Raw genomic sequence first — 15,709 nt, forward strand, 5'->3', positions numbered from 1 at the left:
ACCTGCCACCTGATAGGTCAGACTGAATCCATTGCCGGCCATGAAGATATCGGATTTAAAAGTGATTTGCATGGTGCGGCCATAACTGTAGAAATCTGGTATGTGCGAGTCTATGCTACAGAACTTATGAGCCTGCCCATAATCCCCCAATGGGAGGAATAAAACAAATTTATGCATTTCCAACATTCATACCCAAAAAATTTAAGATGTGTTTTGGCTGACAGGGTCTCACCAATGGGAAGTCTTTAAATTCCAGGAAGTTGCTGGTGCAGCTCTGGATGGGCTGGAGCTTAAACTCTTGAACGGTCACCTTTATGGCCTTTTGAGAAGGAGCATCCAGAACCCAGCGACACGAGGTGAAGGGTGGGTAAGGATTCGGATAGAGAGGAGATGTGATGGTCTGAGCCGATTCTGTTGCATTGAATGTTCCTCCACAAACTCCTAACCAGATGCAAAAGCATAGTTAAGGTGACTGAATCAGATTACTAAATTAATTTCTCAAAACAACTCTCAGTCTAAGGGTCATCTTACTGTCCATTGCCACATAAGTGGCGTTGAAGCCGCGACGTTGCACGATGCCGTCTGATATAAAGTGAACGGTTAGGAAGTTACTGGTTGAGATGAAAGGAGCAGGAACTACATCACCACAGTATGTTCCAACCAGTGGATATTGAGCACTGTCACCATCATACATCTTAACATAGTCATATCTGCAGACGGCTCCAATTGGACCTTCAAGCTCAAATGTGGAGAACGTGAGGTTAATGGATTTATTATCCTCCACAGCAATGGTCCACATACAGTCCATACGTGGCTCATATTGTCCGTTCATGTTTATATCAGGAGAACCAAACATTGCAGTGGAGGACGTCAGGTAGCCACCACAGCCCTGCTGAGGACCTAGAGAAGATTATGGATGGGGAAAAAGACAGATGTTGTATTTTGAAAATATACGAATTACACAATTCACCTGGAGGTGGCAGTGCAGACCAAAAATCAGCAATATTTTTTGGGTCTTGATGGAATTAAACCAGACTAATATAATGTGTGACCCTGGACTACAAAACCAGTCTTAATTCACACAGCTATATTTGTAGAAATAGCCAACAATACATTTGGGTCAAAATTAATTTGTATGCCAAATATAAGTAAGACATTAGGTAAAGATCATGTTCCATGAAGATTTTTGCAAATTTCCTTCCATTAATATAACAAAAATGTATTTTTAATTAATAATAATTGGACAACTTAAATAATAATTGGATATAAATAATAATTGGACAACTTAAAAAGAATTCAATATTTTGATCATTTTGCAGCTTCAGATTACAGATTTTCAAATCTTGGTCAAATATTGTCCTATCCACCCTGATCTCACGAGAATTCGTACATATTTTACGAGTTACGGCTTACTCGTGAATTCATACACCCTTAAAAACAACACATTAGGGTTGATTGTGGGACGACACACTAAATGCGTTGTCCCAGAATTCACCCATCACTGTGTTATTATTGAAACAACATTTTGTGTTACTTTCAACACAACATGTGTTATATTTTAACAAAAAATCAACACAAAATGACACATAATGTGTTAAAAGCTTAACACACAAAGATGTGTAAAAAATTAACACATCCTTTCTAAGAGAGTATAAAGTTAATCGTGCAAAAACGTGCAATTCTTATGAGAAAAATAACAACAAATCCAAACCCCGCCCTTACCCCGCACCTAACCCCAACATCACAGGGGTCAACTCAGTTTTATTGTGGTAAAAGTGTAGTAACCATGTTTTTTGGTGTATTGATTACTATCGGCAAACCCTTGGCTTTACTACAGTAACCATGGTTTTCTGGTTTTAACTGTAGTAAAATCATGGTTAATTTTCGTAAGGGAAGGCAAATTGTACAAAAACGTACGAATATGGTTATATGAAATAATACAAATTAGCCAACTCGTAAAAAATGTATGAATCCTCATAAGATAGCTTTATCCTATCCTAACAAACCATACATCAATGCAAAGCTTATTTATTCATGTTTAAAGACTTATGGTCCTGGGTCACATATTGTAACCACCATTGATTGTTAAAATCCCCATGATCCTTTTTGCTGAATGAGAACAAACAATTCCGACATCAATATAGGGGTTTCAGTGATCAGCTGGTTAGTGCCATAGACATTACCTTAATTTGCAAGACAAATTTCTTCTTTTCTTTGGGGCAGTTTTCCAGACAGGGCTTATCCTAGTCCCAGACTAATATGCATGTTTGAGCTGCCTTAGTTTAAACACACCTTGTACTAACATATCTTAATATAAATCAATGCAATTGTTTTGTTTTAAGATGCACAGCAGTATTGTTTTTTGTAAGCCATGTTTGTAAAAACTGCTTAAATGTCCTAATATAACTAAGGCCTAGTCCTGGATTAATCTAAACCCTGTCTGGGAAACCGCCCCTTTATTGTTTAACAAAACTGTTGAATGAAGAATGATGCTTTGGCCGTTTCTCAATACCAAGTACGCCAAGTTCGGACTTGCGTCCTTCGTAGTTCGGACTTTGCAAGTTCAGACTCGGGAGAACGAACTCCCGACAACGGGAGGACCTGGGTCCGGTTATATTGCAAATGGAACAGCAGAGTACTTGAGGTCTTTATTCAGTCTAACCAATACGTGCAGTCCTGGCTATTCTTATTTTAATGTATTTTTAACGAAATATATCAAATCTAAAAACCCTGTAGGTTTTTATTATGTGGTTAAAGCAACACGTGAATACGCTGATTAGCTTTAATGTATTTATAATGTATTACAAAATTAAGTATGATGTAAAACACATGAATTTATTTTTTGTATACGCCGCTGACCACCTGCTGATTCGCCGGAACTCACATGACCAAAAGGAAATTTTAATATAGGCGCTATTTTTTACTAACTGACCACATATTTGAAATTTATTAATCTATATTCTAGAGTAAACAGCTCTTAAAACTACATTTTATGACACAGAAAAAGTATTATTTCGAATATTGTACAACCTTTAAGCGTAATGTCGTTGACGCGAAATGCATTCTGGGAAACTTGGCTGTCCGCACAAGTCACCTCCTGATGCATCCTCGATAAAATGGGTGGATCAAGAACACATCCAGGGATGTTATGTGAACTTGGCTTGATGCGAATTTGGATTTGGAACAGTACTTGGGCAGTGACTGATGACGTTTTACACAAGACCACAATTACAGACAAGAACGCATATTGAGAAACGGCCTTTGTCTCTTGTCACGATGTGAGAAAAGATTCCCATGTTCTGAACGAGTGCTATTGTTGTGAAGGAATGACAATAGGACATATACAGGCTACAAAACTGTTAAGTATTCAGTTCTTTAGGGAGCCTGGTCATCTTGAAATCAGCATTTATTAAGAATGCTGTTTATGACCCCCGGACACTTTGTTTAGTCCTCAAAAAGATCTTTGTCGTTCTTACTGACTGTGCAATCATCCCCACGTTCTTAAGTCTGTTCTAGTGAAGATCAGATTACAATTCAGCACCACAGATTTGATCTGTGAGTAACCAGTCAGATACTGTCCTTCAAAACCCATATCTGGAATAAGTGAGGTCTGGACAACAGCCTGCGAGCTACCAACCCAAAAAGCATTGGAGGCATCATATACGTTCTCCAGACATAAATGCTGTTCCAAAACGTAGGCAATCCCAAATGTTGAGTTGTTTCAACCCATAACTGGGCACAGGTTTATTTATAACCCAACCATTGGTGGAAACAACATGTTTTTTTGTGTATGTTGTCCCTGTGTAGAGTGTTTAAAATTGTAGGTTTCATTTGAAACAGCAACACAGATTCGCTAGATTTTGGAACGATGCAAATCAGTGTAAATCTGGTCATTGTTTGTATGTTTTTGGTTTAATGAAAAATGAAGCAACTCTACCTAAAGTTTCACTGTAGGTTGCTCTCCAACCCTCTGCCGCAACTGATGCGTCAGTGACAAATACGAGAAACATCTGATTGGACGAGGACCTGAGGTTTGGCGGAAGCTCCTGTCCGCAGAATTTCCCCATTAGCGGGGCAAGAATGTTTTCTCCGTCGTACACAGCCACATAATCATAGCGACAGGTTGAGGAGGCCTCTAAACTGAAAGAGTTGAATCTATAGAACATAAAAAACCACAGTTAGTGATCTCAGTTGAAACCTATAGCCATGCAAAACCATCTAATCCTTTAGAAAGCCCCCCACACAGCCTTAATGGGAGAGTGGGCTTCTTTAAGAAAAGGCCTCTAGGGATGGATGATGGATGAAAGCCTTGCTGCCTGGCCGTGACATTACATCTAAGTGAGGTTAGCTACACAAAAGGAGAGATAGATGATCAATACTAGCATGCTTTCCTCTTCTCGGCATCTGTCTCCCTTACGGAAATTAACCATGTTTTTTGTGGTAAAAGTGTAGTTACCATGGTGTATTGATTACTACTATCAGCAAAACCATGATTTCATTTCAGTAACCATGGTGTAACTATGTTTTTTGAAATCCATAGTGGTCAAAACCATGGTTATTTTGTGGTAGCTATGGTTTTACTACAGTTACCATGTTTCTTTTTTTTTTTAAAGGGACATTCCACTTTTTTTGAAGATATTTTCCAGCTCCCCTAGAGTTAAACATTTGATTTTTACCATTTTGGAATCCATTTAGCTGACCCCATGGTCTGCCGGTACCACTTTTAGCATAGCTTAGCATAATCCATTGAATCTGATTAGACCATTAGCATCACGCTCAAAAATGACCAAAGAGTTTCGATATTTGTTCCTATTTAAAACTTGACTCTTCTGTAGTTACATCGTGTACTAAGACCGACAGAAAATTAAAAGTTGCGATTTTCTAGGCAGATATGGCGTAATAATCAAGGACTTTGCTTGGATCAATAATCAAGGACTTTGCCGAAACTAATCGCGACACTCGCGTCTCCTGGAAATCCGGTTTATTTCAACCAATCAAAGACTACTTTGACATTCTCACAGGGTTTCCAGAAAAGTGTACGAAAAACATCAGACGTTCAGCCAACAGTCTGTGGGCATGACGTCTGAGGCTGAGACTATATACGATGTAACTACATAAGAGTCGAGTTTTAAATAGGAAAAGTATCAAAACTCTTTGGTTATTTTTTTAGCTCAATGCTAATGGTCTAATCAGATTCAATGGATTATGCTAAGCTATGCTAAAAGTGGTACCTCCAGACCCGGAGATCAGATCCCATTAATAAAACTTTAGTTAGTGCCAAAGAGATACATATATTTTTTAACAGAATTCGCTTTTCAAGGACTACAAAGAAAGGCTGGTTTGGACTTCAGCCCTCTTCTTTCCAGGTAGTACAATATTCTGAATTTTTGACTAACCTCCGCCTACACACTGTAAAATTACTTTTTTACTTAGTACTTTTGTCTTGCTTTTAGTACAAATATCAAAAAATTATTTTAATTTTTTTTAATTTTGTGATTACCATGGTTTTACTACAGTAACCATGGTTTTTTGGTTTTAACCGTAGTAAAACCATGGTTAATGGTTTCCCATGGAATTTGTGCTTAAAACAAGCAAAACAATCCACCATGCCATTTAAGACAAAACAAGACAAAAATACTAAATAAGAAAGAAATTTTTTGCAGTGCAGAAATACGCCAAAAAAGGGCGTGACCTTACTTTATTTTTTTACACAGGAAACATGAACATATGTTATACTGCGCACCGTAAACCCAATCAAAGCTTCAAAAACACAGGAAAAATAGCACCTATAAATAATAAATGTAAATAATTACTGCGGTTTATCAAGTATAACTGAACATTAAAGTGTAGATCAAGAAGATTTTCAGAGAAAATGCATTAAATCATTATAAAGCAGAGGACACTTACTTGAGGTCAATGACGCGGTTGTTGCTGACGTGTATGTGATATGTACAGTTGATATTGTGAAGATAGTTGATGATAGAATGCGCAGGACTGCTAACTGTCCCAGCAGTGCCATTAAATGTACCACCGCATGCTGTTAAAAACACATAAACACATAAAAAAAGAAATTTAATCTATTTTTATTAAGCAGAATCATAAAAATCTACTTATGGGAGCTGGAACCTAAATGAAAAACAATGTCTTTATTATACATAGTGCTTATCCTAAGACGCGTAAACTTACAACTTCCCTCCTCTTGTGCAAATTATACCCACTCCTGTGAAACTGCTTGTTCGTGTGTTGTACTGGAGACCAGTCAGTCTGTAGTAAAACCATGATTACCACAAAATAACCATGGTTTTGTTAATAGTAGCCAATAAACCAAAAAACATGGTTACTACACTTTTACTACAAGAAAAAACATGGTTAATTTTCGTAAGGGTTTTTTATTTGAGAAATTTTGGCCCGTCTTCACATTTAGCACCAACTCTCAGAAAAGTTTAAACAGCCCATGAGTCTGCATTTCTATTGGACAACATGGGAAGTTCACAGTTCCTGTGAATGAGTTTGTGAAGCGACAGAGGAATCTGCAATGGCATTCTCATGCACGTTTGCATATTCTCTCAAATCCCTTCATATTGTTTGAAAATTGAAATGTGCCATGTCCTCTAATTCCTGACATTCTCCTCGGTGTATCAAAACTGAATTACTGCTGTGGTAAACAAGCACACACCCACTTTCAAGCCACACCCACACCAGCATGCTAACATCCAAGCCACACCCACATTTAAAACCACACCAGCACACCCCAATATCCAAGCAGCGTCTTAATCGACCAAGGTTGTCTCATTTCAAGAAAAAATTATTAACATTTATTATTCATCAGGTATAATCACTGTATTTACTTTAAAATTGTATGTTACTCATCTGAAATAAGACAACATTGATGATGTATCCAACCTCTGGAGGATGCAACCTTCGAAATGAGCTATGCTACAAGTATATCAGCAAAGCAAACCAAACATCCAACCCACACCCATTCATGCCTACACCTACACACATCATATCCACACATACAGCAACACACACTAACATCCAAACAACCCCAGCACTTTTATACATATAAACCACTTCCATACCACCATACATTTAACTAAAGACCACCTTGACCTCAACACATGCTATGTTCCAAGTCCCCTAGCACCCCATTCCAGGTCTATTTGTTCCATGGGGACTGTTAGTATAGTCTATATAAGCCTACTAGACAACAGGCATTGTTATGTGGTTGATACTTACGCATGGTTCTGTATTCAGCCAGGAAGCCATTATCGTTAACTGAGAAATCAGAGTAGAAGTTCAGAAGCATTGGTCCAAAAGTGGAGAAGACGCCTGGGATGGTATTTCCACAAAGAGTAGCCATTGGAGAACCATTGATGACTGTACCACTGTAGATCTTTACACCGTCGTAGATACATGTGGAGTGTGCTGGAGAAGATGCAAAGGTTTGATTAAAAGTTTACAGAATTGCAGTCCCCCCAACCTATTATGATTTTCTTAGGAAGTACATACCCTCCAATTGGAAAGTTTTAAATGTGAGGACAACTACGTTCTGGTCTCCTCCATCAATGATGTAATTACAATTGGAATTATCTGGATAGTGGTCTGGGTAGTTTGGAGATACTACCCGTCCAATTGAGCCTGTAAAATTTGCTCCACATCCTAAAAACCGAAGTTAAACATATACCTTAGGATGCTTTTAAGAATTTAAAGAGCAGAAGAAAACCAAACAGAAATTCGTGCTACATACGAGTATAAAATGCGGCAGAGAATCCTTTGCCAGGCGTTTCTGTGGATTGGAAACGAGCCTTCATAACATTTCGGGGTGCAGTGACTACACCAGGTGCTGTAGAGCCACAACCAGTGACCAAGAGATTCTCATCTTTCTCTACGCTGTCAGACCATACCTGTCAGACATGCACATAAAGAAGACAATGTCATCCCAGACACACACAGAGATTACCAGTTTACTATCAAACTGTCATCTGTTTACCTTGATGTAACTGTTTTGACACTGTCCATTTGCATCTGGGATCTGGAAGTCACTGGCAAAGCCCATTTCCAAATGATTTCCATCATGGGCTATGATGGTCCAGGAACATTGAGTATTGGTTGGGAAATTCTGTGGATAATTGGGAGATTTGATGGTTCCTGTGTCAGCATGAATGATTCCACCACACCCTGAAGAAGTGGGAAAACAATGTATAATTATAAACCCTAAAACAGACATCTACTTAAATTTTTTCTTGACTATTCTTAACAGCTTAATATAATTTATAAAGTAAAACATCTTTATATAGTAGATCAATATTTGTTGTTGGTCAGGAACTACATTCCCATCAAATACACCTAACCCTAATCCAACCTCTAATGCTAGTCCCTAACACCGAATATACCAAACCATAATCTTATCTCTAATGCTAAACCCTAACCCAAACATGGCCCTAAACCTGACTGAATGACTGTAATCTTGTTCCAAGTCCAGCACGGGACATTAGTGCAAAAAATATATTCTACTTGGCAAAATCATGCATACCTGATGAGTCCGTTGACCAGGTAGCAACAAATCCTCCTTTGGACACTGCATGATCAGCAAGAAACACCAAAGCTAACTTGTTGGAACCTGATTGGACTGTTCCAGGAGAGTTGTGTCCACAATATTGACCAATCATGGGGGCTCCTGGTGAGCCTCCATTGAAGATAGTCACAGAGTCCCAACCGCATTGGCTGTGCTCTTCCACTTCAAAGTATGTAAAAGTGAGCTAGACAAACATATGTTGGTAGAGTTTAGAGTATGAATAAAAAGAAAAAACACAGCCGACATGATCTGTAATTTTTCAAAGCACTTACAGTGATAGTGTGTCCTTCTGGAGCCTCAAGAAGCCATGCACAGCGGCTTGGACTGGGATATTGGTTGGGATATCCAGGGCTAGAAATGACACCTCCGTCTCCACTCTGTAAACCTCCACACTCTAAAAAAAATAAGTTGGTTCTTCAGTCATGTAGGCTTTTATAAAGATTCTTGTGTTTAAGAGACTCTGAATGATCAATCTCACCTGAAAAGTAATATGTGACTTTAAAGCCCAAGTCAACTACAGCCTCATCCGATAAAAAGTGGACCCAGAGCTCAGGGGTAAACACCACTATGGGGTTTGTAGGTGCGGTCTGACCACAGAAACGAGCCAGGAACTCTCCATTCACATCACCTGCATGAGAACAACAAATGTAACAGGCATAAATGTTTTTCTTGCATCAACTTCTATTGCCAAATTTAGTTAATCTGCGTGATAGATTGGATAATGTGCACTACCATCTAAGCTAAAAACACAGCATCATGGTCATAAATAAAAGTGGTGCTATAAACCTCACCCAGTCTGAACTCCAAGTAGTCCCACTCGCAGGTTTGATGATGTTCTAGATGGAGGCTGTCTATAAATATCACAATTGAGGAATTCACATGATTTGGGTTCTGGATCAGCCATTCGCAGTTCAAGTTGTTGCTGTAGTTTCCAATGCCAAAGTCCGGTGAGGTGAAGTTGCCAGGTTCACTTAGTATCCCACCGCACACTAACAAAACAGTAGGGATTTAGCAGGAATATGAATGCTCATTGGTAATCTCACTGTTTTACGTTACACTTAAGATCTCACCTGCTTCTTCCTCTGAGGAGTAATCTGCAGTGAATCCACCATTAGACACTGATGAATCTGTGGCGAAAATTACGGTCATAGTATTCCCCGAAGATTTCATTTGAGTACCAGCAGGCACTGTGCCACATAAACGGTCCAATCGAGGGGCACTTGGCGCCAAACCGTTACGGACCTATCAACCGATGAGTCAAAACAACAAAGCTTAATTCACATATACATGCTAATGTTATAACCTTCAATACAAAAATAATTATTCATGTAACATTCAGATTGTCTAATGCCTGATGCATCAACCACCTTACCTCCACATAGTCAAATAGGCAGGCATCGTGGTCCTCCAGCCTCAAGTCATTGATGGTTAGAGTAACCCTACGACCTGGAGGAACAGTGATTCTCCAGTGACACACTCGGCTGTGGGGGTACAGATTTGGGTAGTTGGGAGATGATATGGTCCCAAATGGTGCATTCAGATCCCCTCCGCACTCTACAAGAAGAGCAATGTCTTGTTATCATCAATTAGTCATGGTTACTACTCCAAAACCAACTGCATAATTATAAAAGCAGCCATTCAGAAAACAATTCTGTCCGGAGCACCTTAAAGTACACTTTTGCTAGGACAATTCACCTAGAGATGCTCATAACCTCTGGTTCAAATGACTTGCTCAAGGGCACTGGCCTGTGATCTTCAAGTACTACTCCACTAGAGCTATTCCTTTCAGGTGTGTTTATAAGGGTTGGATCTACACTTTGGAAGAAGCAGTACTGATTCATTAACATCCCTGGATTATGCCTTGTTGGCATCAATTAAACCATCAACATCCAGGTCACCACCCCTTAGTTTTTAACGTAGAGTACAAAACCCCAATCGGATGCTTTAAAGATAAATTGGCACTTGCCTTCAACGCTGGCTTCAAATGACAGGCTGAACCCTGCTGCATTTCCACTGCTATCACTGACAAACCTCACGTATGCAAAACTGTCTGCAGTGTCCATGGGAGTCGGAACATTGTTTCCACAGTATCTCCCCAATAGACGACCTAGGGAGAGAATACCTTGATGAACAACCTGTACAACCAAATAACACCCTCAACCACCTGGATTTTGTGAATTGGAGAACTCAAACCTGAGGCGTTGTATTCACGGATTTCCACAAAGTCATTGGTGCAGTCAGTGGAGCTCTGGAGGTCAAAAGTGGTGTAAGTTAGGGTCAGATAATGTCCAGTGGGACCCTCCAGGTACCATTCACAGTTGGAGTTGTCTGGATAATGTGAATCTGGGTAACCTGGACTTTTGATCATACCACTCTGACCAATGTAAGTGCCTCCACATGTAGCTAAGTAGGGTAAAAAATGCTTTGAGCCATTGAGATAATGAAAATGTAAACAAGATTTGAATGTTAGGGATTTGTGTAGCATGGATTACCGATAGAGGCTTTGGCTTTGAAACCAATATGTGCGATGCTTGTGTCAGTTCGAAATCGTATATACATGGTGGTGCCCGTTGAATGCTGTGTAGATGGGCGGGTATTGCCACAAAGCCTGCCAATCAAGTCAGCATCCGATGTGGGGCCATTACGAATCTCAATGTAGTCATAAAGACATCTAAGAGGAAGATTAAGATAAATGTGTTTTTTTATGGTTAGATGCAACAATATAAAGTTTTGATTGTTCCAAATATATTCATATTTATATACCCAGTATGAGGCTCAATGTAGAAATCATCTTCAAAGTCGAGTTGTACAGCCTCTCCATTGGGAACATGGACTATCCACACACAATCAATATTTTGGGGGTAGTTTGATGGATAGTTAGGAGATGTAATGTACCCTGGTGGATCACCATCATTCAGCCCAATAACACCACCACAAGCTGGACAAAAGCATAGAGATTTACTACTACTATTATTTCAGTCACTACTGAACATTGAAGAAAATTGTGAATGTCTATTGTAACCGGCCTCCAGAATCTTTTTAGGAGCAGGCATCCAGATTGTTTTGTATGTATTAACTAATATTAATGAAGTATTCACCTGAACTATGGGCCTCAAATACCAGTTTGAAACCACTAGCCTCATTTGAGGCATCTGACTCAAAGTGGACAAATAGGCCGTTGTCTGTGGTTTGAAGTGTGGATGGAGGGCTGGTCCCACAGAGACGCCCTGACAAACTTGGTGAGTTGCCATCAGGTCCATTTCGTAACTAATGGAAAATATTTTAGTAGAAGTAACTATTAAACTGTCTCCTTAGACACAAAATAGCAAGATAAATTGGTCCTCTTCATTAAAGTTATTTTTTAAAGGGGTTTCAATCTTACATCTTCCCCTATAGTATCTCACCTCCAAGTAGTCCCCTGTGCTGCACTGTGTGCCAAAGCCTTGTATTTGGTAGGGGGTTTGGAATGTCACGGACACCCTAAACCCTGGAGTGACCAATACTTCCCAATTGCAATTCAGGTAGGGCTTATAGTTCTGTGGGTACTGGGGAGAACTTATAACACCTCTGTCCGTATGGATGAAACCTCCACAACCTGATTGAGAGGTCGATGTCGTTATTATTAATATAATTATTTGCATTTCAGGATTTTATCATGTATGATAATGGTTCATAAGAGTTGTTTTTCACCTCTGGTATACGAGGCATTGAACCCTCCTCCATTAATGGTGCCATCAGAGGTAAATCGCAGGAACATTGCTTCACCAGTTGTGTGAAGAGAACCAGGCAGCTGCCGCCCGCAAATGGTTGCAATCAGTGGAGATAAATTGGTGTCACCTTACAAGAACGCATACGTGAGATTAAGTCGTAAATTGGTATTTATGTAAAATTCACTTTATATGACAAAAAGCCTACCATCTCTTATGACCAGGCTGTCGTGCAGACACGAAATCTCATCCTCAATCTCAAGAGAAAGCAGATTAAACTCCACAATAGAGCCAGGAGAGCGGATTACCCATGAGCACTCAAGGTTAGGCTGATATTGCTCAGGCCAACCAGGAGAAAAGAGGAACCGGGGTGTGTCTCCTGTCGTCAGTACTCCACCACATGCTCCTATAAAGTTTAACGGAAAAACAAAATTAACAGCAACACAAGAACCGGGAAACGTATTTCTACTGCGTTCTGAACTGACCTGGCTCTATAGTAGGCAAAGGACCAGAATTTTGAACGGCCGTCCACTCGATAAGAAAGCCTTTTCCTCCAATAACATCGTCGGATTTAAACTCAAGAGTCAAAGTGCTACCTGAACTTCTCACTGGGTTGGGCAGGGTCAGGCCGCAAAACTCACCCAGCAGGTAGGCATGGGTGTTTGGACCATCAAATATCTAGGGAAGATGAAGTGCATTGAGCCTTACAAACGGCAATTATTTAATATACCCGTCTACACTTATTTTCTGTTAAAGGTGCAGTGTGTAATTTTAGAAGGCTCTTTTGACAGCAATGCAATATAATATAGATAACTATGTCTTCAGTGGAGTATAAACACCTTATATAATGAACTGTATTGTTTTTATTACCTTACTGTGCATTCACACCGCCACCGGCGAGAGCGTCAATAAAAGCTCTGGCTGCCCTACTATCAACGCTATAGAAAAGGTTTAGCGGACGCTCTGATGCTTGAATGCATTCTCTGGAATCTTCTCAAGCGGAGGTTTCCGCCTTCCGATTGGTTGCCGGCGAACGTTTCCACCTTCCGATTGGTTGCCACCAAGCCGCGTCATAGCTCATTACCATAAAGTTAAGCGGATTTCAACTCTCCTCGATGCTCACGCCGTACATAACGCGCTCGACGGGGCTCGCCGCCGGCTATTATTGAAAATGAATGACTTACGGCTACTTTGACGCTCTCGCCGGTGGCGGTGTGAAGGCACAGTTAGAATAAGCTGTTTTTATCTACATACACCGCGGGTCCCCTTACATGGAAGCCGCCATTTTGCGCCATCATGTTTCTACAGTAGCCCTAAATGGACAAACTGTTTTACGGACCGCGTTTGCCACCACGTTGTCTCAGATGATGACATGTTTGTCCTGTGACGGCTACCGTAGCTTCTCTATGTGCTTCGAAAGGGAGGTGTGCAATTCGCAACCTCACCACTAGATGCCGCTAAAATCTACACACTGCAGCTTTAAACTGCTATGTCATTTAATGTTGCAGACCTTTAGCTTGTCATAATAGCAATCGAAAATGTCTTCAATGTCAATTTCCAGGAAGTGAATCTGCACATAGGAGTCTGCATTCACTGTGATGGTCCAGCGGTAGTCTGCGTTATCTGGGTAGTTGCGTGGGTAAAGAGGGGAAGCTAACTGGCCAGAACTGCCTGTGATCTCATTTCCGTACACTAAGGAAGGAAAAACAATGAAACTGTGATATATATTGAGACATAGGCATCATTATCTTTTATGCAAGACACTTTTAGGGAGAGAAACGATGCTAATAATGCAATTGATTAACAGATGCTCACTTCCCCCCTCATGCCTTCCTGAACCATCCTTACCAGGACCTTATCAAGACTTTTTGGTTAAGGAGCTTTACCGGAATTACTGTATCATACTTGCCAACCAACTTCACCAGTCAGGGTTAGCTGAGCTGGTTAACAGTATATTTAGGTTGGATCCACTTTAAAAAAATCAATCTTTTGTACTCACAGTGGGAGAATATTGCTCTGAATCCAGCACCGCTCACTGAAGAGTCAGAGACAAACTTGATCCACAAAATGTGGCCAACTATGGAGGTGTAGTTGGAAGGAAGAGAGTCACCGCAGAAACGGCCAACCAGAGTGCCAGTAGAGTGACCTTCACGAATCTCCAAGTAGTCATTACTGCAATCGGTACTCTGCTGAAGCTGGAACATACTACATAATAGAGTTAATAACGTTTTTTGGGAATTTATTTATTGTGTACATGTGTACGATTGATGTGGCATCCTTACATGAAGGACAGTTGCAGGCGGTTCCCAGGGGAACTGGTGATGGTCCACACACACTCCGCATTAGGTGGGTATACATCAGGATAGTTTGGACTGTTAAACGCCCCTGATTCCATTAATAGATGTCCACCACAACCTGTAAAATTCCTAAATTACAGTTTAATGCTGATTTTACAATTCATATTTATTTTAAAATAAATAATAAAACGTAACCTGAGGTTGAGGCCATGTAGGTTGCCCTAAAACCTTTCTTTGCTATGGAAGAATCTGAGACGAAGTTCACCACAAGGGCATTGCTGAACGATGTGACTGGATGAGGTAATTCAGACCCACAATATCGACCTTGAAAAATTTAAGCATTTAAGGATACTTAGTATGATAACTGAGAGTCCAAAATGTTATACGTTTACTCATAGATGACATGTCTTTACCAACAGATGGGGCATCATAATTGTCTCCATCCAGGATCTCAACACGATCATGTGAGCAGTTACCAGACACCATCTCCACCTCAAAGTCAGTGAAGGACAGCGTCACATGGTTGACTGAAAAATATTTAGGAATAGCATCTGTTAAAATCTGCATTTGATTATAAATAAATAAATAATTTTGACCTTGAGATTTTAGTTCCAAAGGAATGAATGGCTGACTTACATGGCTCCTGTGCCAGTATGATCCAGGTACAGTTCTGATTGGGTGGATAAGTGTATGGATAGCGGGGAGATGCAATAGCTCCGCCCACATCATCAGTTATTATAGTTGTCCCGCATGCTGGAAATCGGAAAAGGGGACCAATGATGTTTAACAGTGAAACAAACCACAGCATAACTGCGTGGATTCCTAATCAGTGATGACACTCACCTTCTGAGAACCTGGCGCTGAAACCTTTATGGTTTCGAGATTGATCTGATCTGAAGCGAACGTGGATGACGTTCTGTGTTGATATAATAGGATCAGGCCTAGAAAGGCCACACACTTTACCCAGGAGAGGAGACGACTCATGTGGACCATCATGGATCTGGAGAGAAGACACTTAAAGAATTAGTCCATTTTCTTAAATAAAAAAAAAAAAATTTAAAAAGATAATTTACTCACTACCATGTCATCCAAAATGTTGATGTCTTTCTTTGTTCAGTCGAGAAGAA

General features: G+C 40.1%; 1 protein-coding gene across 1 annotated transcript in view; it reads right to left on the bottom strand.

Annotated features, from left to right (window-relative positions):
- cubn (cubilin (intrinsic factor-cobalamin receptor)) overlaps positions 1-15,709 on the bottom strand; it is a 47,199-nt gene that overhangs the window by 2,002 nt on the left and 29,488 nt on the right. Inside the window, exons 31-61 of the mRNA XM_073864187.1 lie at positions 15,426-15,582; positions 15,219-15,335; positions 14,996-15,109; positions 14,778-14,906; positions 14,568-14,700; positions 14,285-14,490; positions 13,796-13,977; positions 12,771-12,963; positions 12,494-12,691; positions 12,269-12,415; positions 11,983-12,173; positions 11,677-11,845; positions 11,342-11,516; positions 11,071-11,249; positions 10,772-10,981; positions 10,545-10,685; positions 9,951-10,132; positions 9,649-9,820; positions 9,370-9,567; positions 9,057-9,206; positions 8,851-8,972; positions 8,537-8,762; positions 7,994-8,181; positions 7,751-7,907; positions 7,513-7,662; positions 7,240-7,428; positions 5,908-6,037; positions 3,938-4,155; positions 532-900; positions 232-441; positions 3-146 (exon numbers count right to left, since the gene is read on the bottom strand). Coding sequence (XP_073720288.1) covers positions 3-146; positions 232-441; positions 532-900; positions 3,938-4,155; positions 5,908-6,037; positions 7,240-7,428; positions 7,513-7,662; positions 7,751-7,907; positions 7,994-8,181; positions 8,537-8,762; positions 8,851-8,972; positions 9,057-9,206; positions 9,370-9,567; positions 9,649-9,820; positions 9,951-10,132; positions 10,545-10,685; positions 10,772-10,981; positions 11,071-11,249; positions 11,342-11,516; positions 11,677-11,845; positions 11,983-12,173; positions 12,269-12,415; positions 12,494-12,691; positions 12,771-12,963; positions 13,796-13,977; positions 14,285-14,490; positions 14,568-14,700; positions 14,778-14,906; positions 14,996-15,109; positions 15,219-15,335; positions 15,426-15,582 — 5,446 coding nt within the window. The remainder of the gene's footprint in view (positions 1-2; positions 147-231; positions 442-531; positions 901-3,937; positions 4,156-5,907; positions 6,038-7,239; positions 7,429-7,512; positions 7,663-7,750; positions 7,908-7,993; positions 8,182-8,536; positions 8,763-8,850; positions 8,973-9,056; positions 9,207-9,369; positions 9,568-9,648; positions 9,821-9,950; positions 10,133-10,544; positions 10,686-10,771; positions 10,982-11,070; positions 11,250-11,341; positions 11,517-11,676; positions 11,846-11,982; positions 12,174-12,268; positions 12,416-12,493; positions 12,692-12,770; positions 12,964-13,795; positions 13,978-14,284; positions 14,491-14,567; positions 14,701-14,777; positions 14,907-14,995; positions 15,110-15,218; positions 15,336-15,425; positions 15,583-15,709) is intronic.

This window comes from Misgurnus anguillicaudatus, chromosome 25 (assembly GCF_027580225.2).
Source record: "Misgurnus anguillicaudatus chromosome 25, ASM2758022v2, whole genome shotgun sequence".
Lineage (NCBI taxonomy): Eukaryota > Metazoa > Chordata > Actinopteri > Cypriniformes > Cobitidae > Misgurnus > Misgurnus anguillicaudatus.